The 27,994-nt window shown below is 35.3% G+C and overlaps 6 protein-coding genes and 1 long non-coding RNA gene across 8 annotated transcripts; 5 read left to right on the forward strand and 2 right to left on the reverse strand.

The window, feature by feature from the left end:
* The first annotated feature begins 33 nt into the window (after positions 1 to 33).
* LOC108863508 (NADH dehydrogenase [ubiquinone] 1 alpha subcomplex subunit 6) lies at positions 34 to 1,325 on the forward strand. The gene is made up of 2 exons (XM_018637954.2): positions 34 to 388; positions 933 to 1,325. Exons 1-2 carry the CDS (start codon positions 170 to 172, stop codon positions 1,113 to 1,115), a joined length of 402 nt encoding a protein of 133 aa, XP_018493456.1. The 5' UTR covers positions 34 to 169; the 3' UTR covers positions 1,116 to 1,325.
* Positions 1,272 to 4,707, reverse strand: LOC108863507 (transcription factor TGA6). The gene is made up of 10 exons (XM_018637953.2): positions 4,568 to 4,707; positions 3,631 to 3,682; positions 3,366 to 3,537; positions 3,208 to 3,285; positions 3,042 to 3,101; positions 2,859 to 2,936; positions 2,690 to 2,741; positions 2,165 to 2,436; positions 1,848 to 2,093; positions 1,272 to 1,776 (listed from the first exon to the last, which is right to left on the reverse strand). Exons 3-10 carry the CDS (start codon positions 3,429 to 3,431, stop codon positions 1,630 to 1,632), a joined length of 999 nt encoding a protein of 332 aa, XP_018493455.1. The 5' UTR covers positions 3,432 to 3,537; positions 3,631 to 3,682; positions 4,568 to 4,707; the 3' UTR covers positions 1,272 to 1,629.
* Positions 4,708 to 9,307: 4,600 nt separating this feature from the next.
* LOC108859347 (serine carboxypeptidase-like 15) lies at positions 9,308 to 13,188 on the forward strand. Of its 2 annotated transcripts, XM_056986750.1 has the most exons (14): positions 9,308 to 9,460; positions 9,556 to 9,701; positions 9,769 to 9,845; positions 9,932 to 9,988; positions 10,675 to 10,740; positions 10,828 to 10,930; positions 11,680 to 11,717; positions 11,821 to 11,922; positions 12,000 to 12,086; positions 12,169 to 12,324; positions 12,437 to 12,555; positions 12,667 to 12,779; positions 12,850 to 12,902; positions 12,997 to 13,188. In XM_056986750.1, the coding sequence occupies exons 1-14, from the start codon at positions 9,342 to 9,344 to the stop codon at positions 13,075 to 13,077; spliced, it is 1,317 nt and encodes a 438-aa protein (XP_056842730.1). In that variant the 5' UTR covers positions 9,308 to 9,341; the 3' UTR covers positions 13,078 to 13,188. The 2 variants fall into 2 exon arrangements, with proteins under 2 accessions (XP_056842730.1, XP_056842731.1); XM_056986751.1 differs by lacking the exon at positions 12,997 to 13,188 and having other exon boundaries at positions 12,667 to 12,780; positions 12,857 to 12,920.
* Positions 13,189 to 18,381: 5,193 nt separating this feature from the next.
* LOC108861761 (ras-related protein RABA4d-like) lies at positions 18,382 to 20,200 on the forward strand. Its single transcript, XM_018635712.2, has 2 exons — positions 18,382 to 18,773; positions 19,628 to 20,200. The coding sequence occupies exons 1-2, from the start codon at positions 18,547 to 18,549 to the stop codon at positions 20,067 to 20,069; spliced, it is 669 nt and encodes a 222-aa protein (XP_018491214.1). The 5' UTR covers positions 18,382 to 18,546; the 3' UTR covers positions 20,070 to 20,200.
* Positions 20,201 to 22,180: 1,980 nt separating this feature from the next.
* Positions 22,181 to 24,975, forward strand: LOC108861759 (protein EMSY-LIKE 1). Its single transcript, XM_018635711.2, has 10 exons — positions 22,181 to 22,489; positions 22,813 to 22,903; positions 22,997 to 23,106; positions 23,202 to 23,322; positions 23,408 to 23,581; positions 23,652 to 23,720; positions 23,845 to 24,075; positions 24,152 to 24,220; positions 24,317 to 24,380; positions 24,673 to 24,975. Exons 2-10 carry the CDS (start codon positions 22,817 to 22,819, stop codon positions 24,717 to 24,719), a joined length of 972 nt encoding a protein of 323 aa, XP_018491213.1. The 5' UTR covers positions 22,181 to 22,489; positions 22,813 to 22,816; the 3' UTR covers positions 24,720 to 24,975.
* LOC130495255 (uncharacterized) lies at positions 24,484 to 25,643 on the reverse strand. The gene is made up of 3 exons (XR_008934525.1): positions 25,381 to 25,643; positions 25,100 to 25,217; positions 24,484 to 25,034 (listed from the first exon to the last, which is right to left on the reverse strand). It is a non-coding gene; the product is annotated as an uncharacterized LOC130495255 (long non-coding RNA).
* A 101-nt stretch (positions 25,644 to 25,744) lies between these two features.
* Positions 25,745 to 27,892, forward strand: LOC130495254 (zinc finger CCCH domain-containing protein 36-like). Its single transcript, XM_056986700.1, has 3 exons — positions 25,745 to 25,961; positions 26,410 to 26,464; positions 27,063 to 27,892. Exons 1-3 carry the CDS (start codon positions 25,886 to 25,888, stop codon positions 27,640 to 27,642), a joined length of 711 nt encoding a protein of 236 aa, XP_056842680.1. The 5' UTR covers positions 25,745 to 25,885; the 3' UTR covers positions 27,643 to 27,892.
* Positions 27,893 to 27,994: the final 102 nt, after the last annotated feature.

A 27,994-nucleotide genomic window follows, 5' to 3' on the forward strand; every position in this document is an offset into this window, starting at 1 on the left:
CGATAATCAATACGACGTCGAGCCAGCAGAAAAATGTAATTTATCAATTAGGCCCCTCTTCCCATTCAATGGCAAAAACGACGTCGTTGACTGTTTCTCTTCTTTCTCAGCCTTTGATCCTTGGTTATTCATCTGAGGAAGAGAGAAAGATCCTCGCTTCAGCGATCAGATGGCGGCACCTTTCACGTTAAGGAAGATCGGCGTACCTCCGAACTCAGCGAACCTAACGGAAGCTCGCCGCCGTGTATTCGATTACTTCAGAGCTGCCTGTAGATCCATCCCTACAATCATGGACATTTACAATCTCCAAGACGTCGTCGCGCCTTCTCAGCTCCGTTTCTCAATCTCTGCTCAGATTCGTAAAAACGCTCACGTCACTGACCCTAAGGTACCCTCTCCTAATCAATTGAGCCCTTTTTTTTGCTTGTTATATTGCACTTTTGACTTGGCATCTATGTTTGAAAGTTGAGAGCTTTGGGGACTTAAACCTCCTGGGTAGTTGAGTCTTTTCGATGATAAAGTGTCTTTGTGTGTTTGTTGCTGGGTAGAGAGTTTCTCAGAGCGGAAAGGTGTGAGCTTTGGGGGACTTAAACCTTCTGGGTAGTTAAGTCTTTTCGATGATTTAAGTGTCTTCTGGATTGGGTGTTGGATAGAGTGTTACTGAGAGCGGAAAGGTGTGAGCTTTGGGGACTTTATCTTCTGGGTAATCGAGTCTTATCGATGATCAAAGTGTGTATTGTGTGTTGGGTGCTGGGTAGAGAGTTTCTTAGAGCTGAAAGGTGGGAGCTTTAACTACTCGTTTTACTTGTTACACATTGAATGCAACTTCTTGTGTTTGGATGCCAGTCAGTGATCATGGTTTATTGTTCTCTGTTGGCTCTTTTGGAATGCAATATATAGTGTTCGTGATGATAGTGTGGCTTCTTCTGCAGGTGATTGATCTTCTTCTATTCAAGGGAATGGAAGAGCTGACTGACATAGTGGATCACGCAAAGCAGCGTCACCATATCATCGGTCAATACGTGGTTGGTGAAGGGCTCGTCCAGAACACCGGAAGCAAGGATCAAGGAAAGTCTGATTTTCTCAAAAATTTCTACACCAGCAACTACTTCTGAACTCCTCATGTTTCCTTTTCGAGTTTCACCTAAAGCCTTTCATGACTTGAACAAGTCTTCTTCCCGCAAAATAATTAGACCTTTTTTCATTTGTATGAGTTTGGTCAAACCTCTCTCTAAGTTTTATCTGTGACAGTGTTTTTGCAGATATTGCTATGATTTAACTCTCAAATATAAACTGATATTGGTCTGTTTGATTAAACAATCCAAGTTCCTGAAAGTGTATCCCATCCTCTGTCATGTTGGTTTACTACGACCTTACACTGATGAATGAGCTCAATATTCAAAGGCTATAAACATTCACTCTCTAGAAACTACTACATGGCTAAGGATTACAACAACACACATCACAATCTAAGTCTTTTGGGTGATCTCAGAAAACCATTTTCAAGATCTGCAGTCTTCTGTAAGAACAGAGAGGCCTTTGCTTTGTGATCTCTTGGAAGGAGTATCCCTACCGATTTGAGTTGTAAGATTATGTATAGAGCTGAGCAAAGCACTATTCTTTGTGTGTTCACTCTCTTGGCCGAGCAAGCCACAAGGAACTAAGAGCACGTAGTCGAGATGAATAGTCATGTATGGCAAGAAAAGCTCGAGCTGACTGACGCGTTGTTAACACTCTGATCATCTGTTGCAGTGTTTGCAGCCTCAGGTTATCAGCCTGCCACCAAGAAATGCCCTATGAACTCCATTATATGAATAGGATATATAACATTCACATTCCAAATGTACCTGGCGGATGAATCCTTCGAGGGTGCCTAATTGCCCCATTGCCATAGCCATCTGACCCATGTAGCTCGCCACATTATCAGATGAACTGGAACCAAGAGTTCCACTAGATAAAGTATCAGCTAAAGATTGCTGTAAACTCTCCATCCCTTGAGATAACGCATCTTCAGCCTGTTGAGACGTCTGTTGCAAGCTATTTATGCCCATCACCTGTCGTTCTGTCATTGGCTCCAGCTGATTCGCAAGTAGCTGCCGTAAACTAATTATTAGAGTTGGTTCAATTTAAAACTTTTCTCTATTGAACTTGTAAAAGAGCTCACCTTGAGAAGCTCAGATGAACGGAAGCCACCAAGCCACAAGAAACATCTCTCAGCTGGTGTTTTCCACATTCCAGATAGTAAGTGGAAGACATCATTCTTAGCAGCATTGCTCTTAATCCTGAAAAGCTCCTCATAGTGAGACATCACTCCATCCACAATTATTCTGAGCTCAGCATCACCTGCGTGAGCATTCAGAGCAGATCTCAGCTCGTTCATTTGCTTGTTCTTTTCTTCAAGCCATCGTGAATGTTCGGCGTCAAATGCCAAAGCCCCTTGCAAAAAAAGAAAAGTGTACAAGATCAAGACATTTACACCTTGCAGACTGAGCTTACACCAGTGCTAACTAGACTCTTGAACCGTTAACTCTAAATAAGCCTTAGCATATTGACATTAGATGACTTATGCAATCACCAATCCATCAATCAAATCAAGCCACTGAGCTAAGGGATTGATTGCAAACTCTCGTTCTTATAAATAACCAAAAAAGATCAATATGAATACTAAAGGAAAGGAAAAAGAACCTACCATTTCCACCAGTAGAATGGGCTTGGTCTCCTGAGCTTGAGATGAAAACGCCCTAAAAATGTTAAATTTTCAATTTTTATCAGTTATGCATGGAGAAGTGAAGTATCTTCACCTCATGAAGATTTCCTTATCAGAACCAAACCAAAAAAAAAAGAAAGAAAAGTTAAACCTGTTGCCTTGCTCTTTGCAGCTCCTGCTCAAGTTGAGTCAGCTTCAGTCGGCTGTTCTCCAGCTGCTGAACATACGCCTATGGAGGAAACACTTAAAGTTAATGGCAAGTAGATATTCTTCTAGAGATGTTACAAGGAAGTAGGAGGTAATATATAAAAAAAATTCATAAGGCAAGATATACCTTCTTCCTCAGTCTGCTTTTCCTTGCTGCCTCTCTATTTTGAGCAAGCCTACGAACGGTCTATGGATCACAATAAAGAGGAAACAAAAAAAAACAGATTATGCATATGCACAATATAAACATATATACTTGTTGATCCACAGACAGAGATGAATATGATGATCACCTTTTGATCCAACTTATCCTTTGATCGACCACTAGAGTCAGAAGCAGCAGCAAGCTGCATCCCTTGCCCTCTCTCAGACTGCATGCAATTTAACATGAGGAATTAGTCCTGTAGAGATATTATAGAGAAAATGAAATAATAAAATGATAAGAGCTAACCCCCATATCTCTAGGATCTGTGTCGCCATCAGTTGAGGCATCAGTTCTTGAACTGGTATCAGCCATATTAACTTCTGTAACAATACTTTGATGCAGTGACTATTCCACTTGTGCTCCCTTTTGCAGTGTGGCGATTTACCTCTGGTGCAGTGTTCACTAGAGGGAGAAAAGACTGAAAAGATGCAGGATAAGGAAATAATTAACAGATAGCAGAGAAAGAAGACATGTTAAAAGAAAAAAAGAGAGAGATGCTACAGAATCTTACCAAAACAACCAATGTGAATGGATAAGGAACAACCAGTGAACCATTGACTGAACTGAATGAAATAAAAAACAAACAGTTTAAGTACTATTTTCTCTTTTGCTACATATACAGACAAAGGGGGCTAGATGATAACAAGAGAAGGAAATTTAAAGGGCTCGTTTATAAACAGAGGATCAAAGCTTGCCATCTACAAGAAACTCTTTTGCAACCAAAAATCAATGCTAAGATCAATAATGATATATGATAGTATCAGAAGATATCTCACAAATAAAGAAAAGAAATACACATGTGGCTTATTAATACTGCTAAGATGAGTCTAGTGCTGAGTAAGCTATAAGCGAAAGCCATTACCAAAAGCAACTCATTAAGCCACCAAGAACAAAGTAAACCCAATTTAGTTATAACCAATCCTGCAAACAAGTAGTATAACACCCCTTAAAGATTGAGGACGCACGTTCATGCATTACTTTTAGCCAGCAGATCGAAGTTACCTAACTACTACGGTACAAAATGTCTAAGCACAAGAGATCAAGTGTTGATTCACTAAAACAGGCTGCAAGTTGCTTAACTAATCGAGCCTCTTTACTAGGAATTGTATTCCGAATGAAGACAACAAGTTATGTACTAACATCAACTGAAAATCAAACCGAGGATTATAAATCTAGCAGTTCCATCGCTCAAAAACCAATATACAACAAACACATGAAACTCAAATCATATCAACATTTGAAATCGCTGCTTTTGGTTGCTGCCGAATGAACAAAAAGGTTGAAACTTTTTGAGCTTTCTGGAAAGTCAACTAAACGTCTTAAGTTTCCAAGGTCACAAACACACAAAAGTGAAGAAGAAAAAAAGTAAAGCTTTCCAGAGACTAAAGCAAAACAAAGAAGAAAGCTGAAGCTAATAAGGAGATTTGAGTTTAAAGGAAGAATCTGACCTGAAAAAGGTTAAAATCTCTTCTTGTCGGAGTAAAAAGGTTGTCTGAAATCGGAGACACGATCCGTAGTTTCAATCTCCGAGACGTCGTTTTGTCTACAAAACTCAACCCACCATCCCCCCCAAAAAAGAACATCGATCAAATTTAATGGGAAATTGCAAATTAGACCCCTTTTTATTCTTATTAGCTCCAAACGCGTTCTATGTCTGTAAGTTACAAAAACACCCCCAATGATTGAAAACATAATTTGTCTCTGATCGGTTTGCTCCCATGCAGTGCCGGCCCGTTAAACTTAAGTGGCCTGAAGAACCACAAACAAACTAATCATACAAAATATAATTAGTTTAATTAATTAATTCTAGATACAATTTACATTCTTAACGCACTGCATCAGTTGATTTATGGATAATTAAATGCACGTGATTTTTTATAAAACGTTTCTAATCCCCTTCTTATTATTTGAGGAAACTATTTATAAATAAACATTTTAATCATGTGTGATTAACAAGTTTGCCATTACTTACTTGGCATCACCACACTCTACCTCACAACCTTTTTTCAAAAACTCTTTCTTGCCTAGACTTATTACAGTCATGCCATTGCCTAAAACATATAGTATATCCTTCATTTTATGCATCTATGTACCATTATGTCTTTACAATTAATTGTGGAGAAAATCGTATTAATTGTGTGACTGTATCGGAAATCTATAAATGGAATATTCATAAAGGCAACATTGATTATTTGACTTAATCACAAGTCTATATTATTGTTTTCATAGTACATCATAAAAAGTTGACTCGAGCATGGTCATGTTAATTGGTCACGATTTTGTGATGTATCTTAACATAATGTTTTGGTCATGTTAATTGGTTACGTGTATTGATATGAACGATAATATCAAATCCGGTAGCTTTCCGATATATAAACGAAGAAAGCTGAAGCTAAGACTATATATAAACGAAGAAAGCAAAACAAAGAAGAAAGCTGAAGCTAAGAAGAAAGCTGAAGCTGAAGCTATATATAAACGATTCATATTTTTCTGATATTAAATTTCTTTATGATTCTTAATTATACATGCCATTTTTAAGGACTGAAAAATATAAACGATTCATAATTATGTTATTTTATAAAACTTTAGTACATGAAATTTATTTTGATGAATATTTTTTGTATTTTATGGAATATGTGACATTTATTTTGGGATAGACAATATACATTATTTTATATTATTTTATATTGTAATATCAAAATATCGTATATAAAACATTTTGAGCAATCTTGAAAATTGTAAAATACATTAAAAAAAGAATTCTATATTAAATTTATTGCAATCCCTAAAATTTTGTAAAAATACATTTTGATTACAAAATTATCATAAATGGTGACAAACATTAAACTTGGAAATTTCTATAATTTTTCTGATTAATTTTAAGGCGAATATCATTTTTAATATTAACTTCCTTAATTTCTGCCATATGCATATAATACTTTCTATAATTATCTAAAAATCTACGATTATAATCCTATACGAAATTAATAGGTTAGTCTGATATATATAGTCACAACTGATAGAATTTTGACTATATATACAATTCATATGTTTATAATATTAAATTTCTTTATGATTCATAAATGATACATGATATTTTTAGGGAGTAGAAAATATAAAAGATTCATAATTATGTTCTTCTACAAAACTTTAGTAGGTGACATTTATTTTAAATATTTTTATATTTTATGGGATACATGACATTTATTTTGGGACTGAACAATACAAAATGTTCTATATTGTATAATAAATATCATATATAAAAATTATGAGCAATCTTGAAAAATTGTAAAATCCATTCAAAAAAAAATCCATATTAATTTTCTTGCAATCCCTTAAATTTTGCAACAATACTTTTGATTACAAAATTATCATAAATGGTGAAAGTTATTAAATTTGAAAATTTATATAATTATTTCCGATTAAATTTAGAGAACTAACCATTTTTTAATGTGAACTTCCTTAATTTTCGCCATATGTGTATAATAATTTCTATAATTATCTTGAAATCTACAATTATAATCCTATACGAAATTAATAAGATAGTCTTATATATAGTCAAAATTGATAGGGTTTATGATTCATATTTTATAATATTTAATTTCTTTAGATTCATAAATAATACATGCCATTTTTAGGGACTCGAAAATATGATTATAAAACTTTGGTATATGACTTTTATTTTTATTAATATTTTTTTATGGGAAATGATAACAAAGTGTGGGTTAATATAAACTGTTTTATATTGTAAAATCAAAATGTCGTAAATAAAAATTTATGAGTAATCTTGAAACATTATAAAATACATTCAAAAAGGAATTCTCTATTAAATTTCTTGCAGTCTATTAACTTTTGCAACAAAAAAAAATATTAGAAAATTTTTATAAATGGTGACATACATTAAATTTGGAAATTCATATAATTATTTCCGATTAAATTTAAGGAGAACGTCATTTTTAATGTGGATTTCTTTAATTTTCGCCCTATACATATAATACTTTATATAATTGTCTGAAAATCTAAGAACAATTAGGGATTTGCAACATTACTTTGTGGAAACATCTAGATATATCAGGTGATGAGAAAAGAGATCGAATCCAACAATCAAACTGTAGCCCCTGGTCTCGTGTTTCCTCGAAACTTTTTAGTAAAAACACTTTTTATAAATAAAAGATAAATTAGAAGAGGCTCATATGTATTTTGAATTATAATGAATATTAAGGTTCGATAAAGGGTCTATTTTAAAATTTTGAGTCTTAATAAGTCCACTAAATTTGAAAATTCATATTAGTTTCTTCTTTTTTCTATTGTTTTCCAACTTAATATTATTTACTTCAATATATTTATTTTCTTTTACAATTTTTATGTACTTCAAAACCATTATAATTTTAATGAAATATAATGATTTAACTTCAATAATAAGACAATTACTGTTTATCAACCATAATAAGGTTATCTTTATCCGGATACTTCGGTAAGCTTTTTAGTTATTTGAAAAATTCAGTAAATATCTCATTCCAAATTAGTTTTCCTTGCATTAATCTGGATATCAATGTTACTTATGCTAATCTATTCTATGTATAATATGTCATTTTCCGTGTTTTCAATATCTATTGATTAAATTTATAATTTCTTTTAATTTTTTCATTCCGCGCAGGACGCGGGTAATCACCTAGTAAAATACTAATTGAGCTAAAGACAGCCTAGAGATCAAAACCACATACAACAAGTTTCACTAATCTAATTAACGAAATGTCCTCCTTGAATTTTTTATTTTATGTTTTAATGTGGCTTAACCTCCAGTGATCGATGTCACTTCTACGTGGTTCTTCACGTTCCCAGGGATTTATTATTGGATCGAGGAACATGCATGCTCCCATGTGCAAACTTCAAGGCCGAATTATTTATGGATTTTGTTCAAAAATACTCTCTCCGTTTCATAATACTTGATGTTTTAGAAAGATAATTTTGCTTTAAATTAGTTAAAGTTTTGAGATTTTAAGGTTATTTTAACTTTATTGGAAACTGTTCAACCAATTAGATTTCACAATTTTTTTTATTATTGGTTAATTGATTTTAACATTATATCTTTAAAATATTTTTAATTAAAAAATACAGTTTCTTAATCTTTGTGTACTATGGTAAAACATCAAGTATTATGAAACGGAAAGAGTATTAATTGTATTATTTAATAATGTAATAGAGTAGTTTTAAAAATGTATTATTTTATTTATATATATTTGATAGTTATCACTTCTAAATTTAGCACTATGTTTAAAATTTTAAATTTTATATCATAACTTATAAAATTTTAAAATTCTTAATTTCTTTTTATCTTTCAATTCAGATTTTTTCCGACCACTCCACTTACACGTTCTGCCTTGTTCTTCACGTTCCCAAAGGTATATTATTAGATCGTTTGATTATCAACTACTTTAACATCTAAATTGCAATTTTTCAAAAAAAAACATCTAAATTAAGAAAACATCAAATTTTATATAAATTTATATTGGTTACATAAAAATATTTTATTCAATATTTTATTCAACCAATAAAAAAATAGACAATATTTTGTAATTAGTCACAAAATTTAAATGTTATTAAATTATATATAGAATAGCGAGAATATCAATTATTTATAATAATAATATTTTTAAAAAAAATCACTTATAGTATACGGAGTGTAAGAACACCTCCAACAAAGAGATGCAAAGGGCTTCTAACAAAAAAAATTAAAAATATTTTTTTTTGAAAAAGAATTTACTATTTGCCCAAAATTAAAAGAAATTAAGGAAAGAAAAGGTAAAAGTTCTAATCTTTGTACTTTTAAGAACCTCTAGGTACGCTATGTTGCCACATGTTCTTATTTAACTAATCTAGTGTTTTAATTTAAACCAAAACTTAATTATTTAATTTGAATATTATTCTTAAATCACGGCAAATTTTGAATATTATTATTTTGTTTTTAAGAACTTATGTTTTACAAACTCACCGTTCAAATTGTTCTAATAATGTTAATGCAAATATGATCACAAGAAAGATGGTATTCAAGCCGCATCTACCGCCTCTGGTGTTCTTTTATTTAAAACTATATAAAAATATTCTTCTTGGTTCTAAATTATTATGAGACATGATCGGGTACTCCATAGCATCTTCATTTATTTAAAACTACACATGTGTTCGTCCTACATATAAGGTTAACTCAAAAAGTCAAAGAAAACAATGGGGAACAAGTTGTTGTTGCTTATGCTGCTTTCTCTTGTGCATGGTTATTCAGGAGAATCTACAGTTAGATATCTTCCTGGTTTCAAAGGCCCTCTTCCTTTTGAGCTTGAAACTGGGTTCTGTCCTTCTTCATCACCTCATCTCCATACTAGTCTAGTTATGAAATAATTAATGAATCTATGTTCTGGTTTTTTTGATGTATGTCAATCAGGTACATTGGTGTTGGTGAGGCAGAGGAAGAACAACTGTTCTACTACTTCATCAAATCTGAGAGAAACACAAAAGAAGATCCTCTTCTAGTCTGGTTAACCGGAGGACCTGGCTGCTCTTCTCTCTCTGCCCTTATTCTTGAAAATGGTAACATATAAAATATTCTCTCCACATAAATCTTGATAACTTGGTTTTTGATTTGAGAAAAACGCAGGGCCCCTGGCTTTCAAGACTGAATCTGACAATGAAGATATCCCATCATTGGTCTCTACTACATATTCATGGACTAAGGTTAACACACACTATACATTCATATGACAGAATACTCTGTGGTCATTTTCAAAGTTTTTGGATGACTGCTTCTTCCTTTTTATCAGGTGGCGAATATAATCTATTTGGATCAGCCAGTTGGCACTGGCTTCTCTTACTCAAGAAACCGACTTGCTGATTAGGGTTGGGCAAAAAATCCGAACCCGAAAAACCGAACCGAACCCGATCCAAAAAAGTAGCACCGAACCCGAACCAAAATTGATTAAATATCCGAACGGATTCAAAATTTTGGTATTTAAAGAACCGAAACCGAACCCGATCCGAACCGAAATATTTTAGGTACCCGAATGTATCCGAAATAAATTTATATACTTGAATATATACATTATTTTTATATATAATGTATATTAAAAATATTAAAATATATAAGATACCTTTTAATTTTCCAAAATACTCAGAAAATATATGCAAATAGTCAAAAGTAAATGTTTAAAATAGCTAAAATATACTGAAAACACCAAAATAGTTAAATATCTATTGATTCTTTATCCAAATATTCAAAGAAAACTAATTTATGTGTTAAATTAAGGTATTTTGGCATATATGTTATGAAAATTTATATGTAATATATTATCTTTCTTATAGATTTTGAAAATTTAAAGTATATAATAAATTTTGAAAATTTAAAAACATTTTAAATGGGTTATCCGAACCCGAACCGAACCCGTAAAGATCCAAACCGAACCCGAACCGAAATTTAAAAATATCCAAATGAGGTTGAAATCTTTGACCCCGAAAATCCGAAACCCGAATGGACTGAACCGAAATCCGAATGGGTATCCGAACGCCCAATCCTATTGCTGATATACCAAGTGACACAGGATCAGCTAAGCGGGTCCATGAGTTTGTTTGTAATGTAAAAGAAAAACTCAAGTGTTTTAATGTCTTTGTGCATAGATCTTTTGTGGTTTGGTTATTGTTGTTGTTGTTGATTCTTGTGCAGTGGCTAGTCAAGCATCCTGAGTTTTTCTCCAATCCTTTTTATGTCGCCGGAAATTCTTATTCCGGTAAAACGGTTCCAGCTGTTGTTCAAGAAATATCAATTGGTAAATTTATTTTATATCATTTTTATGAAAATTTCAAATTTATTGCTCTATCAAACTTTTTTATCATTTCAATAAGCCCTTTAATATTTCAATTGTTTATTTTTAACGTTTTATACCTTCATCCTACAAAATGTTTCCATCTTCCGTCTACAAAACAGTCTATTTTGGATGAAAACAATTAAAATGAAATGCAGTGTATTAGTTAAATAGTTAAGGGTTTTATTAGTAATAAAAATAAATAAAAACTGAAACTAAATATAAATATGAAAATAACATATTATTTTCTTAATTTTGATAACTAATATACTTTTATTCGTCTATTCCAATTTAACCGCATCCAATTAGAGACAGAGCCTCTTCGAAGAGGAACCATCGTATACTCGCAATAGTTGTTGTCCTACTAGCTTTAGTGTCTTTTTCCCTACTAGCTTAGTTGAATGGTATACAAACTCAAGATGCAATTTTCAAAAAGAACAGAGCAGTGAATAAAAGTTTTATTGGAACATAAAACATTAGTTATCAAATTAAGAATATAATATGTCATTTTCAAATTTATGTTTTGAGTTAAGTTTTATTTACTACTAGTGATAAAATCTCTCAACCAATACATTTTCCTTCATTTTAACTATTTACCATCCAAAACAGCGGTATAACAGACTTTAATGTTTTGTAAATTAAAGGTTTAAAATATTGAAAATTTAATTAGGAGATTTCCTTCTGATTCATTGAAAGTTCTCACTTTATCTCAGGAAATGGGTTATGCTGTAAACCTCAAATAAATCTTCAGGTACATCATAGGTTTTATGCTTGCAGTTTACATTATATGTGTATACCCTGTCGAGAGCATCGAGAACTGAGAGTCTTGTACACTTGTTACACCCTCTCTATAGGGTTACGTGCTGGGAAATCCTGCAACAGAAGAGGAGAGCGATACAAATTGGCGCATTCCATTTGCTCATGGAATGGGTTTGATCTCTGATGAAATCTACGAGGTAGAGTTACTTTCATGTTTTCTTCCCTTCATCATAACGAAGCAGCTGAGAAGCTAACTCAATATTCTTATTTGCAGTCGCTAAGGAGAAGTTGCACAGGAAATTATGTTAAAGTGGATCCTCTTAACACAGAATGCATTAATGTAGTTGAAGAGTTTGAGAGGGTAAACACACACACACACACTGAAATATTAGACACTTATAAAAAGTAAATCATTAACTTTCAGGCTTTGTGCTTATATGCAGTGTGTTAATGGATTAGATATGTCATATATTCTTGGACCACAGTACGTAGACCCGTCTGATCCCAATGACACCAACCCGTATGGGCATCGCATGACTGTGCAGTCAACCCGCTGGGCTAATGAGGAGAGTGTGCGCAGAGCCCTTCATGTGGAGAAGGTTGTATATGCATTAATGCATGATGATTGATGAAAAAGTATTAATATAAGATGGTTTAGTAATATTAGAAAGGCTTTTTGATTGATGGTTATAAAACCGTGAGAATATGCAGGGGAGTATAGGAGAATGGTCACGATGCGATCCGGAAATGCCTTTCAAGTCTGACATTGACAGCAGTGTACCATACCATAAAAACAACAGCATCCAAGGATATCGATCGCTCATCTTCAGGTCGTCCACAACAACTCTTCTTTATTCATGTGTTAAGGCTTAATTAATTTCTAAGGGTTATGATCATAACTTTTTTTTTATAAATCTTGGCATGATGTTTTGGTGAAACAGTGGTGATCACGACATGCTTGTCCCTTTCCTTTCAACTCAATACTGGATAAGATCACTCAACTATTCAATAGTTGATGATTGGAGACCATGGATGGTTCACAGTCAAGTCGCTGGGTATTAGGATTCTTTTTGTCATTTTCATCACATAAAACACATGTTAAACAAACAATCTTTTTTTTTTCCGTTGCAGATACACGAGGACGTATGCCAATAAGATGACATTTGCCACTGTGAAAGCAGGTCTTTTTTTTTAACACAATTATATTATTACATAAAGAAAACATTTATACTTGAGAGAGTTTCTCAGTGTTTGTGGGTTTGGTTTTATAGGGCTGCGGGCACACGATAGTGTATAAACAAGAGGAGTACTCCGTTATGTTCAAGAGATGGATTAATGGCCAACCTCTGTAACAGCTTATCAGCGATTTGATAACAAGATTAAAAACTGCAAAATCTTTATACGGTGATGTCAACGTAATTTATCTTTGTAGTCGGCCGAACATTCAAAAGACTTTTGCTATATATAGCAGCACTTGCTTTGTTGTAGTTCAACAACTAGGGAAATGGATTCTAGATGAGCTGGTTGATCTTAATAGCGAACATGGACGGATTTAAGATTTAGAAGACCATAAACATTTTAGGTTAATCGTAGTTAATTTTTAAAAAGAAACAAATTGGGGACCATGTAACCTATATATACGTATAATGGTCTTTCAAAAATATGGGACTTAATATAAATTACAGCTCGATCCGCGCGCCCCCGCACGAATGTTTGATTTAACTTATTTTCAACATAAACTCATAAACCATTTCATGCATATATATTTTTATGTTTTGTAATTTACATATAAAATAAAATAAATTATTTTATAATATAAATGTTTGATAATATTTTTTTTATTTGTACATAATATTATGTTAAAAAATTTAACTTGATGTAATTGTACTATTCATATATTAACATGTTGTTTTTTGTTAATTTATTTTAAAATGAAACACATACTAAAATTTTTATTTTTTTAAATTAGTTTTCTTTGAATTATTATTAATTTTATGATATTTAAAAAAAAAAATTTGAATTCTCGATATTTTATATTTAAATAAACTAAATAGCGAATATTTTGGGGTTAATTATTCCTACTTCTTTTTTACATGATTTAATAACGTGCAAGTTTCTTAACAAATCAAGATGCATTCATTTTTTGCATGGGGGCTATAAAGACCTAATCACTTGTATCTCCTTGCCATTTTAATGAAATTGATTCACATTTTGACAAAAGAACAAAAAACTCCATTGATCATAACTTCCTCTTGTTAGGGTCATATGATCAAGTCATATGTTTCTACCGAGTTTTAATGATTGCTTTCTAAATAAAAATAGAAAACAAGTGTATGGTCCTCCCTTATCTTTAGGTTTCGTTTCCCACCAGTATGTTCATTCGTTGCTAAACCAGTTTTTGCTATTTAAAGACCTAAAAACATATGTTTCAAATATCAGAAATTTTGTTTGATCTCACGAGAGCTACTAAATGAATCAGATAATGAAGATCCCTACATTAATGTGCATCACAGCATTCTTCATACTCTTGACATCATTCCCAGCTCCTATCAAGAGTAAAAAAATGACTCCTGCTGAAAGAGCTTCCTATGTACTATGGTGCAATATACATCTTGACTACTGCGTGGACCGTGTTTCTAAAAATAAAAACAAGGAAGACGACTGTTGTAAAATTCATTTTAATAAACCGCCGCCACCACCAACCAGACCGGCGTGTGTCTGTGAATATATGAAAGTTCCTGCCAAAAGGACGATTTATGCCAATCTTATGAAAGCTTGTGGACGAGAGGGTCTCACCCCATATAACTACAGATGCAATGAACGGAAATAGCCAACCTAACCAGACGAGGTTGGACATTAAAAAATTTTAGACCCAACAATTAATATTTATTTTAAAATTAGTTTTATTGAAATGTAAAAAAAAGTTTTAAAACAGCTATTCTATTTTCTTAAAACAAATTAAAATGTTGGAATGGACCTGGGGAAGATCGCACTAACCACCTCCAGTACTAAGCCGGCTACAAGACCATCCCGGATCGTGTTTGGTAAGAAACATGGTCTTCTTGGGTTTAAATAGTGACCAAAAGAATAAATAAAAATAGACTATTCTTTATCGTTCCTTTTTTTAGCAATTTTATCGTTCTTTTCAATTTACACCATTTATAAATAATATTTGTTAACATTTCTTTTTAAAAAATATTATACTATATTTATTCTTTTTCTAAGGTTACCAGTTATAGCTTTTATGTTTATGAATAATCTTATTTTTTCTCGTATGAATTATAACTCTGTGTTATCATTGTTTCATGTATTTCTAATCTATTTTAAGTAAATAAAAACCGAAAATAAAATTCCAAATTTTTGTTTCCAAATTTTTGTTTCCAAATTTTTGTTTCCGTGAATTATTACAAATTTCTCACTCAAAAAGAAAAATTAATAGCCAAACGCATAAATCAACAAATAAAGTAGATCATCGTCCTCCGTAATGCTATATATGGACCGCATGAGAAAGAGTGGCTAGAATTTGATTTTTCTTAACTGAAGATAACCATGATGCAGAGAAAGATGTAGTTCCTGAGCTTCTTTTCAGAGTTAATAATACAACACAGCGGTGACATCGATAAGATCAAGAAACAATATAATGTGTTTAGTTTCCAAACAAGTCAATCAAGAAACAATAATAATATGGATAGGAAGAGCGCGAGACATACAGCATTGCACATTTGCACTATAGCATGTTAGCGAGAAAACCATGAGATAGAAGAGTGCAACAGAACGAACAGTCTGTAAGTCTTACAACCAAACCAACGATGAAATTAAGACAAATAACAACAGAACGAACATGAAAATTCGACAAAAAAAAATCAAAGTAAACCGATGCCCTACCGGCGAGTAAAAGAAGTATATTCAGTTACGGACTGAGACGTGACAACAATAGGATACGACTCAGCAACATTTTTTTAATATATATTATTTTTATTTCATAGTTTTTAATTAAAAACGGTTACAAAAGAAAGTGGATCATAAAAATGAACCAAAGAAACAGGAGAAATTTACGCTTGGAGACACAAGTTGAGTTTCTAATTTCACTAAAAGACACATTGAGTTTTTAACACACTTTTTCATTACAAATTTACCAGGATAACCTCCAACTGAAAAAAAAAAAGATGATGTATTTCGTTACTTTTTCTTCTAACTAATCAAAGCGATCTACTTATTTACTTTTTAAACAAATAAAATATTTATTTTTCTCTAACTAATAATCAAACCTTATCTCTTCACTTTATACAAAATCGTGAAAACTTTTTCTCCCCTCACATCTTCTAGATCCATATATCGAACTCAGACATGAGATGTTAAAGAGATTGAACCCTAATCTTCTCCATCATAAACTATTGCTAATACCCTTTCTCACTTTCCCCTTTCTCGATATCTATATTCCGACCTCAGAATCTCAATCTCTACTTCTCGATCTCAATATCTATTTCTCAATCTTGGAATCTCGATCTTTATTCATCAATCTCAATCTCCACTATGAACAAAGCTCAGCCCCGTGAAAACGATGGCGGTTACGATAGAAGTCGTGGTTGAGAAAGCGGTGGATACCGCAATGGAGGCGGTGGTGGTTATGGAGGCAAAAGTGGAAGACGTGAGCGTGTATACAGTGGTCGTGATTGGTGAAGGTGGCTACTCGAGTGGAGGAGATGGAGGTGAATGCAGTGGTGGTGGATACGGTGGAGGAAACAGTGGATACTGCAGTGGGAGGCGGTGGTGGAAGCCGTGAGTGTGGATACAATGGTGGTGGTTGGTGGAAGTGGCTACTTGAGTGGAGGAGATGGTGGTGGATACAACGGTGGTGGATACGGTGGAGGAAGTGGTGGATACCGCAGCAGAAGGCGGTGGTGATTATGGAGACGATGATGGAAGACGTGAGTGTGGATACAATGGTGGTTGTTGGTGGAGGTGGCTACTCGAGTGGAGGAAATGGTGGTGGATTAGGTGGAGGAAGCGGTAGTGTAAGTGGCTCCACACATCTCCCTTCCATGCATCTCATGTCCACGCGTCTCCCATCCACACATCGCTCAACCACATATCTTCCGTCCACGCATCTTTCTCTTGTCCACAACACACTTACCTCCGAAACCATAGACTCATTATGTACATATCACGAGTTATATACATCTCATCCATCTGCACTTAAGAAACAAAATAATCAAAATCATATTTCAGAAATAAACAGATTAATTGGACAATCTACTTATAACTACTCATGAAAAGCTAGCTTCTTTCACAACCGTTAGATTTTTTTGTTGTAAAAAAAATCCTACGCCTATAAACAACTCACATAAACAATATACCAACATTTTCTCGTAATAACTATTGCATTGATTGCAACAAAAAGCAAACTTAGTTAGCTGGTCGTTGCTTACCTAAAACAAACGTTCTTTCATTTGCACAAAAAGCAAGGTCATTTATGTCCAAAATAATACAGCTGTCCACACAAAGTGTGTCAACTAAACAATGTGTCCTTTAGGGAAAAGAAAAATCACAATGTGTCTTTTTATGTAACTTACTCAAGAAACAGTAGGAAATCACTCCCCTATTGATTAAAAGATGTAACCAACAATCTAGCCACCTCTATCATGATTCCCTCTTCCCCGGTTCCCCCATTCACGGTTTGCGGATTGCCAATGCATCTTCTTAGCCTTTGTTGTCAGTTTAACCGGCCTTTCTCGAAGGATTCTTTTCCCCGGAGGTGTCAAGTGATCCATCGTTTCTGCCTCATTGTCAGAATCTAATGTATCTTCTTCTTCCTCCACATCGAACAAGAAGCAAACTTGTTAGAACCAAAGTCAGGTTCAAACCTACTACTACCATCCTTTGCGGCTGTAGAATTTTCTCGAGGAGTTGACTCAACAACATTTCTTGGAAACTATAAACCCTAATTAAGGTTTTTGAGTATTGGTTAATGAGAGCCTTGAAGGCCACATATGCTTACAAGCAAAGCAATTGAAATTCAGATACAAAAAACGCCCTTTGAGAGTTTATTTTGTTAACTTGAACTCATCAACAACGCTCGGAATATGTAAGAGAGTTAAAAAACGAATTCTGAGTGTTATTGATGATTTCACTGTTAAAATAATAAATTCCCAAGTAATTAAAACACTGGATCATATAAACAACAATAGTACGATAGACTCAACAGCATTTCCTGGCAACTGGAATAAACCTAAACCATAATTGAGGTTTTCTGTGTAGTGATTATATTGAGCATTGAAGGCCACACATATATATACTTTTTGCAGTCTGACCTAATCACCAACGCTTGCAAGCCAAGCAATTGAGATTCACATGCCACAAATATCTACAATCATATATACGAAGATATTTCGAAGATACGATATATATTTTGCTTTTTAATGATCTCGAATCAAATATTTTTACCAAAATATATTCATTCACTTTGCTTCCATTTTTGAATTTAAAAAAAAAAATAAAGGTTTGCTTGAGTTTTAATCGGTTTCCCGGTAACAATCGGATTTGATGAAGACAGCCGGTTAGAATATTGAACCGGTGACCTAGGGCAATAAGTTAAGATATACCGGCCAAGATGACTTTGGCTTTAGGGTAAAAGTTTCTCTGGTCTACGAATCAAATGCCTAACCATTGTCCTCCTCCTACGTCCATCTTGATCTGAGCTTATTCTGCGTTCATGGTCGATTATGCGTGCAATACGAATCCGAGAATCTTCACGTCGTGATCTGGAATTAACTGGACGTTTGTATCTGTTATTGTTTGTCTAAGAAGAAGGTGATCCCACGATGTCTAACTTGTATGGAGATTACAATCAAAAGATCGATTACGTATTCAAAGTCGTCTTGATCGGTGATTCAGCGGTTGGAAAAACTCAGCTTCTTGCTCGGTTCGCTAGGAACGAGTTTAGTGTTGATTCTAAAGCAACCATCGGTGTTGAGTTCCAAACTAAAACGCTCGTCATTGATAACAAAACCGTCAAAGCTCAGATTTGGGATACTGCTGGCCAAGAAAGGTTTGCTAACTTCCACTTCCCTTGCTTTATGATATGAAATCGTTACTTGAGACAGTGGCATGCATGCATGAGTATTAGTAGTGTGGTAACGACATTATCTGTAAACACACAACTAGTTTGGTGCTTGTCGCAAACGAATGTCTTCAGATATCAGGCAACGTATATATGATTCAATATTAGTAGATATACATGGAAAATAGTCAGGTTTTTCAGGTAAATAGATAATCTAAGTCATCAGAGTGTTAGGCAGAGAAGACAAAAGCATTCCCAAAAACACATTTGCAACTACTTATTAGACATAATAACGAATAATATCATAATAAAAGAAGTGATTAGTTCATGGTCAAATTTGAGGGGGATTTGGAAGCTTGGAGAAGAGTTAGTGTATGGGTTTTTCTTGTTTGAGTTGTATTTCTTTTCGTTCGTTTGTTGCACAAGTAAACAGTAAACACTAGTTTGTATAAAAGCTTTTTTGATGAATAAATTTAACATTCATTCAAAAAAAAATAAAAAAAAAATAAAGAAGTGATTAGACATGAGTATGAACTTGACTAAACCATATAGCGCCACGTACGTAACATATTGTTTTTCTTACTCTATGCACATAAGAAAATCCACGTATGTTAATTGATTTTCTGCTTCTTGGCCATGACTATTCATGACAAAGAAATTAAGTTTCCACTTACTTTTTAGTCGTGGACAACCATGAGCTGGTTTGATGATTCTACTCTTATATGTCATGCCAAATGCAACATGGCTAATGGCTATGCGAGGTTTCATAGATTTCCCGTATGCTATAAGATTGAACATAACTTTTGTTTATTAAATTGTTTATTTTTTTCCTCTTATTTCAGATACCGGGCAGTGACAAGTGCATACTACCGTGGAGCTGTAGGGGCAATGCTGGTCTACGACATGACGAAACGTCAATCATTTGATCACATGGCTAAATGGCTTGAAGAATTAAGAGGACATGCGGACAAAAACATAGTGATTATGCTAATAGGAAATAAATGCGATCTTGGAAGCTTGAGAGCAGTGCCAACAGAAGACGCACAAGAGTTTGCAGAAAGAGAAAACTTGTTCTTCATGGAAACTTCTGCTCTTGAAGCCACCAATGTTGAAACAGCGTTTTTGACCATCTTAACAGAGATTTATCGTATAATCGGCAAGAAAACACTAACGGCTGATGATGATGACGCCGATGGGAATTCGAGTCTCTTGAAGGGGACTAGGATTATTATTCCGAGCGAGCAGGAGAGTGGCAAAAGAGGTGGATGTTGCGGCAAAACGTAACTCCACTAGCGATTTTTTTTTTTGGTTATAAATTTTATTCATGTTAGGCCATTCGCTCTTTATTCAGCAACTTGTATTAGCTTTGCATTTAGACAGCCAATAAACAGAGGTCCCAACAGATTCCAACTCCAGTTTCATTACATTAAGAAAAGAAAAAAAAGGAAAGAAAGAAAGGATTCTCTGTAAAGCGAAAGACAGAACCCAAACAACGGGGCCCATCATATAATGACAGCGTGGCATCAAGCCCACCAAACTATCGTTCTTGTCCGGTCTTCCTATTCCCATCTCTCTCTCTCTCTCCCCGGTTTGTCTCTTCACGCTTCTCTTCCTAATCTTCTTCTTCTTCTCCGTACATCTCTGAACATTAACCCTTGCATTTCAATCCCGTAATCTTGACTCCCAAGTCAACTCTCCGATGATTCCTCTCTGAAGCATCCGAACCCAAATCCGTATTCGAAAGAACAATGACGACCAGATTGGGTACTCCCCATTACGTAATACGGAGCGTTTAAGCACCGGACGAGGATAACGCCACCATTCTTCTCACGAGAGGATGGGGGGCTGGTCCCAAGCTGGAGCTCCTCGAGCGGATGGCTAAACAGCTCTTCCCAAATGTATCTCGAAGGTCATAAAGACGTTCCTCCTCAGAAGATGTCCTGTGTTGTTCATCTTGCAGGTAGCAACCTTTGCAGATTCTCTCGTGTTGAATAAAATTGGATCCTTTATGCACGTGGAAACAGAGTCCATAGTTGCTGTGCTTCTATGGTGGAATAGAATGTGTTTAGTTGTTTTATGTGATCTTTTGATCTGTGCACACCAGTTTATGAGATATATTTGCAATAGCTATTAATTTGCAAATATCATATCTTACTGATAATGCTTTGCGTTGTTTGTAGTAGGCACAGGTGGATCATACACATGATCGGAGATTGCGGTGTAGGTGGACCTTTGGTGAAGCAAAACATTGCAACAATGGTGCTGGAAAGGTAATCAGAGAGAGACTCTCTCTCTCTCTCTCTCTCTCTCTCTCTCTCTCTCTCTCGCGATGAAAGTTTGTTGCTTTGAGAACTTTTGAAGCTTTTGTTTTGATCAAACATTAGATAAATGCCACTGCAGCTCTTTCTATGGCCGAAGGCGTCCCTTTCTACAACGTGTTAAAGGAGGAGTACATGCATCAATGGTGGGATCGCTTCATCCAACACCAGTTGCAACACTTCCGTTCCTATCTCCACACTCTGCAGTTGTTGCCTACTGCAAAGGAATACTAAAGTATGGAACCGCTTGGGAGGCACTAAGGGAAGAACCTTGCAGCGCAGAAGATCACAATGACAACTTGATGAAGTCAGAGAGAGGATGAGGACTGTTCTCTCCCTCCCTCACAGATGTCACTCGCTTCCCAATCCCCAAAAACCCAAATACTGCCATCTTTTTTACTGCCACTGTAAGTAGAATGATCATTCCATAGATTCAACAGTTATTTTTGAGACACATTGCTGCTGTTTCTGATGATCTTGTATGATATGTATAGGATGATGGGATACATACTGAAGCTGTCATCGTTGTTGCTGCAACCGTAAGTAGAATAATCATTCCATAGATTCAACAGCTTTTGGAGACACATTGCTGTTGTTTCTGATGATGATAATCTTGTATGATTTGTATAGGATGATGAAAAGGCGTGGCCTGGTTCAGAAGTGAGATGGGTTACGTGTCCTATTTTATCCTGCACAATGATGAGTTTCGATAGAGTAAGTAGACTGGAAGGAGTCATGGCGACTGTCAAACATTGTAACACAACCTCATCTGCCTTGTCTCACAACCTCTGTCTCTGTGGGACCCTGCTTATGTCTTGTCATAATTTTGTTTAAAGGTGTGAATAGCGAATAATCAAGCATTTGTCTGTATGATGATGATGGTTAATTATCACAGTGAATATTAAGAAAGCTGTTGAGATGTTCAAAGTCTGAGAAGGAAGAAGAATCAGGTAATGGAATTTCAATTTCTTCATAGTGTGAAGATCATGTTGGGTCCATGGGCCGGAGTTGCTCTTCCTAATGGGCCTTATAAGTTATTATTTTCCAAAACGCGTCGTTTCGTCTTTAAAAACGAGTGTTCGGCGATGTCGACGCCCATCCCATCCGAGTCCATCCCGGTGAAATCGATTCGTAGCTCTGTACCCTTCGCTTAAGGATCATTTCTCTCGAGAGGGGAAGCGAAGATCGTCTCCATTTTCTCTCCAATTTCTCGTTCCGATTCCGTTGTTTTATCGTTTCACCGCCGAACCCTAAAACCCACCAATTGCCTTTCCGCGTGTCAAGTTTCGCTGCTTCGAGATTTCTAGGGTTTCGTATCTGAATCTGTGGAGAACAGAAACCCTTCTCTGTTGTGGGTTTTTCCTTTCAAGCTTCTGAAAACAAGAGGTATGTATAAACATTTTCGCCCCCACATTTTAATCTTCTTCGAGCAACTAGAGCCGAGGAACCTCCTCTTACGCGGGTAGCTAACCTGTTCACAATTGATACTGTTTCAGCTAGTTTTAGGCATGGAATTTTAAAATTAGGAGTTTAGGGAATAGTTAACTGATGATAGGGTTCAGGATTTGGAGAAAAGTGTTCAGCTTTATTGAATTTAGGGGAAGTTGTGGTGTGCTCTTTATATTGCTGCAGCCTTTTTCTTTTCTTTTTTTTCTGTTATATATACTGTTGGGTAGGCCTCAGTGTTGTTCTTCTACCAAATTACATAGTGATATGGAGGCGCAAATTCATCAACTTGAGCAGGAAGCATATACAGCTGTTTTAAGGGCTTTTAAAGCGCAGTCTGATGCTATTTCTTGGGTGGGTACACTCTCTTCCATCTCTGGATTGATTGGGTAACTGACTATGTGTTCTGTCAGTCTCATGACTATATCTATCTGCTCCACAATGTAGGACAAAGAAAGCTTGATAACAGAGTTGCGTAAAGAATTGAGAGTATCTGATGACGAGCATCGAGAGCTTCTGAGTAGGGTCAATAAGGACGATACTATCCAGCGAATAAGGTCTGATTGTTTATCTGCACCAACACAATACAAACTAGTAAATTTATCATGAATTTTCGTTTGTTTTAATATGTTATACATTTGAAATTTACCAGGGATTGGAGACAGGGAGGTGGAAGCCAAGTTCCTTCTAGACATGCAACTAATCTGGGTTTTGATGTTGTTCCTAGTCCAACTTTCTCTGCTTCTAGGAAGAAACAGAAGACATTCCCATCTGTAAGTCTTTCTCTTTTAGTCGTACGTGTGCTTTCTTCTGTTTTTCTCTATGTTCTTCATCAATTAATCGTTGATTTGCATGCAGTATCATCAATCAATTGTTCCGGCTGGAAACAGGTCATTCAATAGCCGTGTGGCATCCGGTGGCATAACAGCAGATGGATCTGCTGAAGCACTTATCGGCAGAAAAGTGTGGACCAAATGGCCTGAAGATAACCACTTTTATGAAGCAATTATAACCCAGTACAACGCAGTTGAGGTACTAACATCTGAACTTTCGTTCAAGTGTTTTGCAATTTATTGACTTTTTAAAAAAAAAATTCTCCCAGGGTCGGCATGCGTTGGTGTATGATATAAACGCAGTAAATGAAACGTGGGAGTGGGTTGATCTCAAAGAGGTATGCTTTACATGAATATTTATACTTGGTAGTCTGTTTATGGTTACCATCCATCTCAGCAAGTGAAAGGTGTGTATACGTGATGAGGAACTTCGATAAGAGCTGACATTATTTTTGTTTGCAGATACCACCGGAAGATATAAGGTGGGATGGAGAGGATAGTGGGGTAGCCTTAAACGTTGGACCTGGAAGTGGATCAATCCGTGGCAACAGAAGAAACCAAAGCCATTTTGGTAGAGGGAGAGGACCAAGAATTCATCAACCGAGAAGAGAATTTTTACCACCATCAACACATCAGAATGGTGGTGGTGGTGATGATATTGAATTGTTCAACACAGACTTGCTTGTGAAGGAGGTTAGGTTTTTGTATGTATTGTGCCCCATTAAGCTTAACGGCTGTTCTAAAAGTCAAAAAAAGCTTTTGTTTTTAGGTGGAGAGAGTTTTCGATTCTACGCATCCTGATCCTTTTGAGCTTGATAAGGCCAAGAAAATGCTCAAGGTCTGAGACTAATAATACCCCTTTTCTATTGGCTATTGCGATTGGTTTAATGTTGTGATAATGAGGAAAATAACACAAAGTTGTTGGTGATGGCAGGAACATGAACAGGCGCTTATGGCTGCCATTGCAAGGCTTGCTGATACTTCTGATGGTGAAATTGGTAATAATAACAGAAGCAAGGCTTCAGTTTTGTTTTGCAGTCGCGCAATACTCTTTTTTTTTATTTATGTGTGCTCTGATGATGGTACTAATAAGAAACGTAATCGCACAAATAAACATGTTATATACTTTGCTCAGCGTGTAAATCACTATATTTGCAAGTCGTAAATACATGAATAGTTTAAGAAATGGATTATGTTCTGGAACCTTGGACTGTGTGCTTTCTTTGTTGCAAACATTATTTGATTTTTTTTCTCTAAAAAATGGTTTACTTGCTTTGTCCAACTCACCAGATGGAGATCCACCGTATTCGCATGAGCATGCAATGCAACAGGGATGAAGGAGAAAGCTGTATGTAAGTTATGGTGGTTGGTGATGATGAAAACCACCAAGGACTCTGGATTGATAAAAGAAACATTGTGCTCTCAGCTCAGGAGATGGAAATGAGTCAGTCTAGTTCTTCGTTTAAGAAATGGTTCACCAAAATGTATGAAAGAAAGAATTGTTAGTTTAGGATTGGGACGTAGTAGGAGGAATCTGTTTGTAATCTCACAATATATTTGTGGTTTTAGAGAATTTAACCCTGTGGCTGACTATATGATTGAGCCATGTAAACGTTCCTGAGTCCAGTCCACCTCCAAGGGGGTAATCAGACCTGCCATCAAAATGCACACAGTTTATGGTTGTTTCTAACAACATCCATGAAATGAAACACTTTACCCCCTTTGCGTTTGTATTCATAGCTGTAGATTCCCTCCATGGTGCATGCTGAATATAAATTAATCTAGAAGATGAGCATGTAAACCAGTTTTCAGCGGCGATTTCGTTGTAATCTCACCTAGGATATTTCAAGGTATTCAGGTTCTGGACTAGTTAAGTTGGACATATCTCAAGCTATATAACATATAAAAACAGGGATGGAAACGTAATAGCTCGTGAAGGCACTAAGATTTTTTAAAAAGAAGAAGAAGATCAACCTCGGGAGTTTTATCATATCATACCTGGAGAAGGATAATCATAAACGCCGTAGAGATATGATGGGACCGAGTTTCACTTAGGTTTTCATCGTCTAGAAAGCTAAGAGAAATCGAGAGAAGAAGATGATGATGCGATTGCTATTCGTCAAAGTCGTGAAGGAGGTGTGAATAGGAAGAGAAGGAGACGACGTCCGATAATAGAACTCGAAAGAAAGAAAGAAGGGAGGAAGCAAATTGACCTCAAAAAGAAAATATTATTTTTAATGATTTGTTGCAACTCCGGTTTACCTTTTTTGTTTGTTCAATGGGCCACTCCGGTTTAAAAGAAAAACAAATCGGAAAGAGTAAGATTAAAAAAAAAAAAAAAAGAAAAATCTCATCTTTCCAACTCCGACAACAATCACATTCAGATTTATTTTGATCTCCTTCCCTTTTCCGATTCCGATTTCAATTTCTCATCTTCTCCGATTCGCTCTCTAGACTGACACACACTAGGAACGGTTTCAATTTCGGATTCTCTACTTTTGCCATGGATACTAGTCGTAAGAGAGGACCGCCTGAAGCTGGCTCCAATGGCGGCGGCGGGTTTAAAAAGTCTAAGCTAGGTTTGCTCTTTTCCCTCGTCCTCTTCCTTCACTATCTTCCCGAATTCTTGTTGAATTATACACCAATCCTTTCAATTCTAGTCCTAGCTTCACTAACTCTTGATTAAAAATTGAGATCTTTATTGCTGGATTAAAAAAAAAAATCTCTCTTTTGTTTTTTTTTTTTATAAATTGGATCTGATTACAGCAAAATTAACTGTTCAAAGTAACATCCCCCAAGCTTAGATTTTTCACAGTTCAGTTACCGTATGGCTTTTAAGTATATATAAGCTTTGTAACATCTTATCACCGGGTTTGCTTTGATTGAAATAATAATCCTTTAAATTTTACAATAATATGAGTCTCAAGTTTCATATGTGTATAGTTTTAAAGCAAACATTACTGAACTTTAGTTAAAAAAAAAAAAGACTTTTAACCAAATGAACAACACTTAAAATGTTTGGAACAGAGATGGAATCAACTGGTTTAGGAAGCAAATCCAAGCCATGCACTAAATTTTTCAGGTTACTTATTAATCCTTTTTATTTTTACTTAATTGGATTAATATTCAAAATTGTTATTTTATCTGAAAGTTTGCTCGTGAAAATCAACAAGTAAAAACTGTATGCTAGTTGTTCAAAAAAAAAAAAAAAAAAACTGTATGCTAATGAAGTAGTTAGGTGTTAAGAAGTTTCAATCTTACAAATATGATGTTCCACTAAAAACGGATAAATAGATAATAATTTTAGAAACATTTAAGCTCAGCTGGTGATTACAGCGTAGAAAATTAAATCAAAAACTTGTCTTTTGTATGAGCTGTGACAGTTGTTGAGAAAGGTGCTGTAATATTCTGTGTGGTGGTAACGTATTAGTGATTTTGTGTGTTGTGTCATGGTCATATATGGTCGGGTAAGGTTCTTTACATCACTGGTGAACATGTCCTTCATCAGTAAGCCGAACATTGGATAATATATTCACATTTTCATCAGAATTGTATCTTCTCTGCAACTAAATGTTACCGCCTTGTGTTGTGTGTAATGATTGCTCTCTCGTGTCCCATCTTAAGGCGATTGGTTTTTAGGTTTAGCTCTCTGATGTATATTTATTATGCTTCTGTTGCAGCACTTCTGGCTGTCCTTTTGGAGAGAACTGCCATTTCTTGCATTATGTTCCCGGAGGATACAATGCTGTAGCACAGCTGACAAACATGGCACCACCCATGCCTCAAGTTTCAAGAAACATGCAAGGATCCGGTGCTGGTGGAGGGAGATTCTCTGGTTCTGGCCACGTCTCCAGCTTTGGTGCCTCTGCCACTGCGAAAATCAGCGTTGATGCTTCATTGGCTGGCGCGATCATTGGAAAAGGTGGAGTCAGTTCTAAACAGATATATCGTCAAACTGGGGCGAAGTTAACGATTCAAGATCACGAGAGAGACCCGAACCTGAAGAACATTGAGCTTGAAGGAACGTTTGAGCAGATAAACGAAGCCAGCGTGATGGTTAGAGAGCTGATCGGAAGGCTCAACTCGGCAGCTAGGAGACCACCTGGTGGTGGTGGGATTGGTTCTGAAGGGAAACCGCATCCAGGGAGCAACTTCAAGACGAAGATGTGTGAGAGATTCTCTAAAGGAAGCTGTACATTTGGTGATAGATGTCACTTTGCACACGGGGAAGCGGAGCTACGCAGGTCAGGAATCTCCTAAGTTATTATTGCTGGAGTTAGTTTACTTGCAAAACAAGTCTCTTCTTTATTGTTAGAGTCACGTCTTCACCTACTTACTTTTTTTATGTTGTTTTCTTTTGTTTACGAGAGAATACAATGTTAGTTTCATTGTCATTGTATGGTTTCTTAGAATTTACTTTTTTGTTAAAATCAAGTTTGGGAGGTTTCATGAATGATATTCACAAACTTGCTAGGGTTTGTATCCTGCCTTTATTTGATTATATTCATGTTTTTCTCTCAACTCTTTCATTGTTACGAAGCTTCCATATCGCAGTTCACCATCCCCATATTGTCAACAGCCGAACATCTGCTGCTCAAATCAAAAGGTTTGA

Source organism: Raphanus sativus, chromosome 5 (assembly GCF_000801105.2).
Source record: "Raphanus sativus cultivar WK10039 chromosome 5, ASM80110v3, whole genome shotgun sequence".
Classification (NCBI taxonomy): domain Eukaryota; kingdom Viridiplantae; phylum Streptophyta; class Magnoliopsida; order Brassicales; family Brassicaceae; genus Raphanus; species Raphanus sativus.

What these genes read in the sequence shown, in the direction of transcription:
- LOC108863508 (XM_018637954.2), top strand. Translation starts at nt 170, where the DNA reads ATGGCGGCACCTTTCACGTTAAGGAAGATCGGCGTACCTCCGAACTCA. An exon ending in CTCACGTCACTGACCCTAAG is followed by an intron (nt 389 to 932) that starts GTACCCTCTCCT and finishes CTTCTTCTGCAG; the next exon opens with GTGATTGATCTTCTTCTATT.
- LOC108863507 (XM_018637953.2), bottom strand. Translation starts at nt 3,431, where the DNA reads ATGGCTGATACCAGTTCAAGAACTGATGCCTCAACTGATGGCGACACA. An exon ending in TGCAAAGAGCAAGGCAACAG is followed by an intron (nt 2,742 to 2,858) that starts GTTTAACTTTTC and finishes TAACATTTTTAG; the next exon opens with GGCGTTTTCATCTCAAGCTC. An exon ending in GTTCATCTGAGCTTCTCAAG is followed by an intron (nt 2,094 to 2,164) that starts GTGAGCTCTTTT and finishes AGTTTACGGCAG; the next exon opens with CTACTTGCGAATCAGCTGGA.
- LOC108859347 (XM_056986750.1), top strand. Translation starts at nt 9,342, where the DNA reads ATGGGGAACAAGTTGTTGTTGCTTATGCTGCTTTCTCTTGTGCATGGT. An exon ending in TCCATGAGTTTGTTTGTAAT is followed by an intron (nt 10,741 to 10,827) that starts GTAAAAGAAAAA and finishes ATTCTTGTGCAG; the next exon opens with TGGCTAGTCAAGCATCCTGA. An exon ending in GGTTCACAGTCAAGTCGCTG is followed by an intron (nt 12,780 to 12,849) that starts GGTATTAGGATT and finishes TTTTTTTTTTCC; the next exon opens with GTTGCAGATACACGAGGACG.
- LOC108861761 (XM_018635712.2), top strand. Translation starts at nt 18,547, where the DNA reads ATGTCTAACTTGTATGGAGATTACAATCAAAAGATCGATTACGTATTC. An exon ending in GATACTGCTGGCCAAGAAAG is followed by an intron (nt 18,774 to 19,627) that starts GTTTGCTAACTT and finishes CTCTTATTTCAG; the next exon opens with ATACCGGGCAGTGACAAGTG.
- LOC108861759 (XM_018635711.2), top strand. Translation starts at nt 22,817, where the DNA reads ATGGAGGCGCAAATTCATCAACTTGAGCAGGAAGCATATACAGCTGTT. An exon ending in AACAGAAGACATTCCCATCT is followed by an intron (nt 23,323 to 23,407) that starts GTAAGTCTTTCT and finishes ATTTGCATGCAG; the next exon opens with TATCATCAATCAATTGTTCC. An exon ending in AGTGGGTTGATCTCAAAGAG is followed by an intron (nt 23,721 to 23,844) that starts GTATGCTTTACA and finishes TTTTGTTTGCAG; the next exon opens with ATACCACCGGAAGATATAAG.
- LOC130495254 (XM_056986700.1), top strand. Translation starts at nt 25,886, where the DNA reads ATGGATACTAGTCGTAAGAGAGGACCGCCTGAAGCTGGCTCCAATGGC. An exon ending in GTTTAAAAAGTCTAAGCTAG is followed by an intron (nt 25,962 to 26,409) that starts GTTTGCTCTTTT and finishes TGTTTGGAACAG; the next exon opens with AGATGGAATCAACTGGTTTA. An exon ending in CCATGCACTAAATTTTTCAG is followed by an intron (nt 26,465 to 27,062) that starts GTTACTTATTAA and finishes CTTCTGTTGCAG; the next exon opens with CACTTCTGGCTGTCCTTTTG.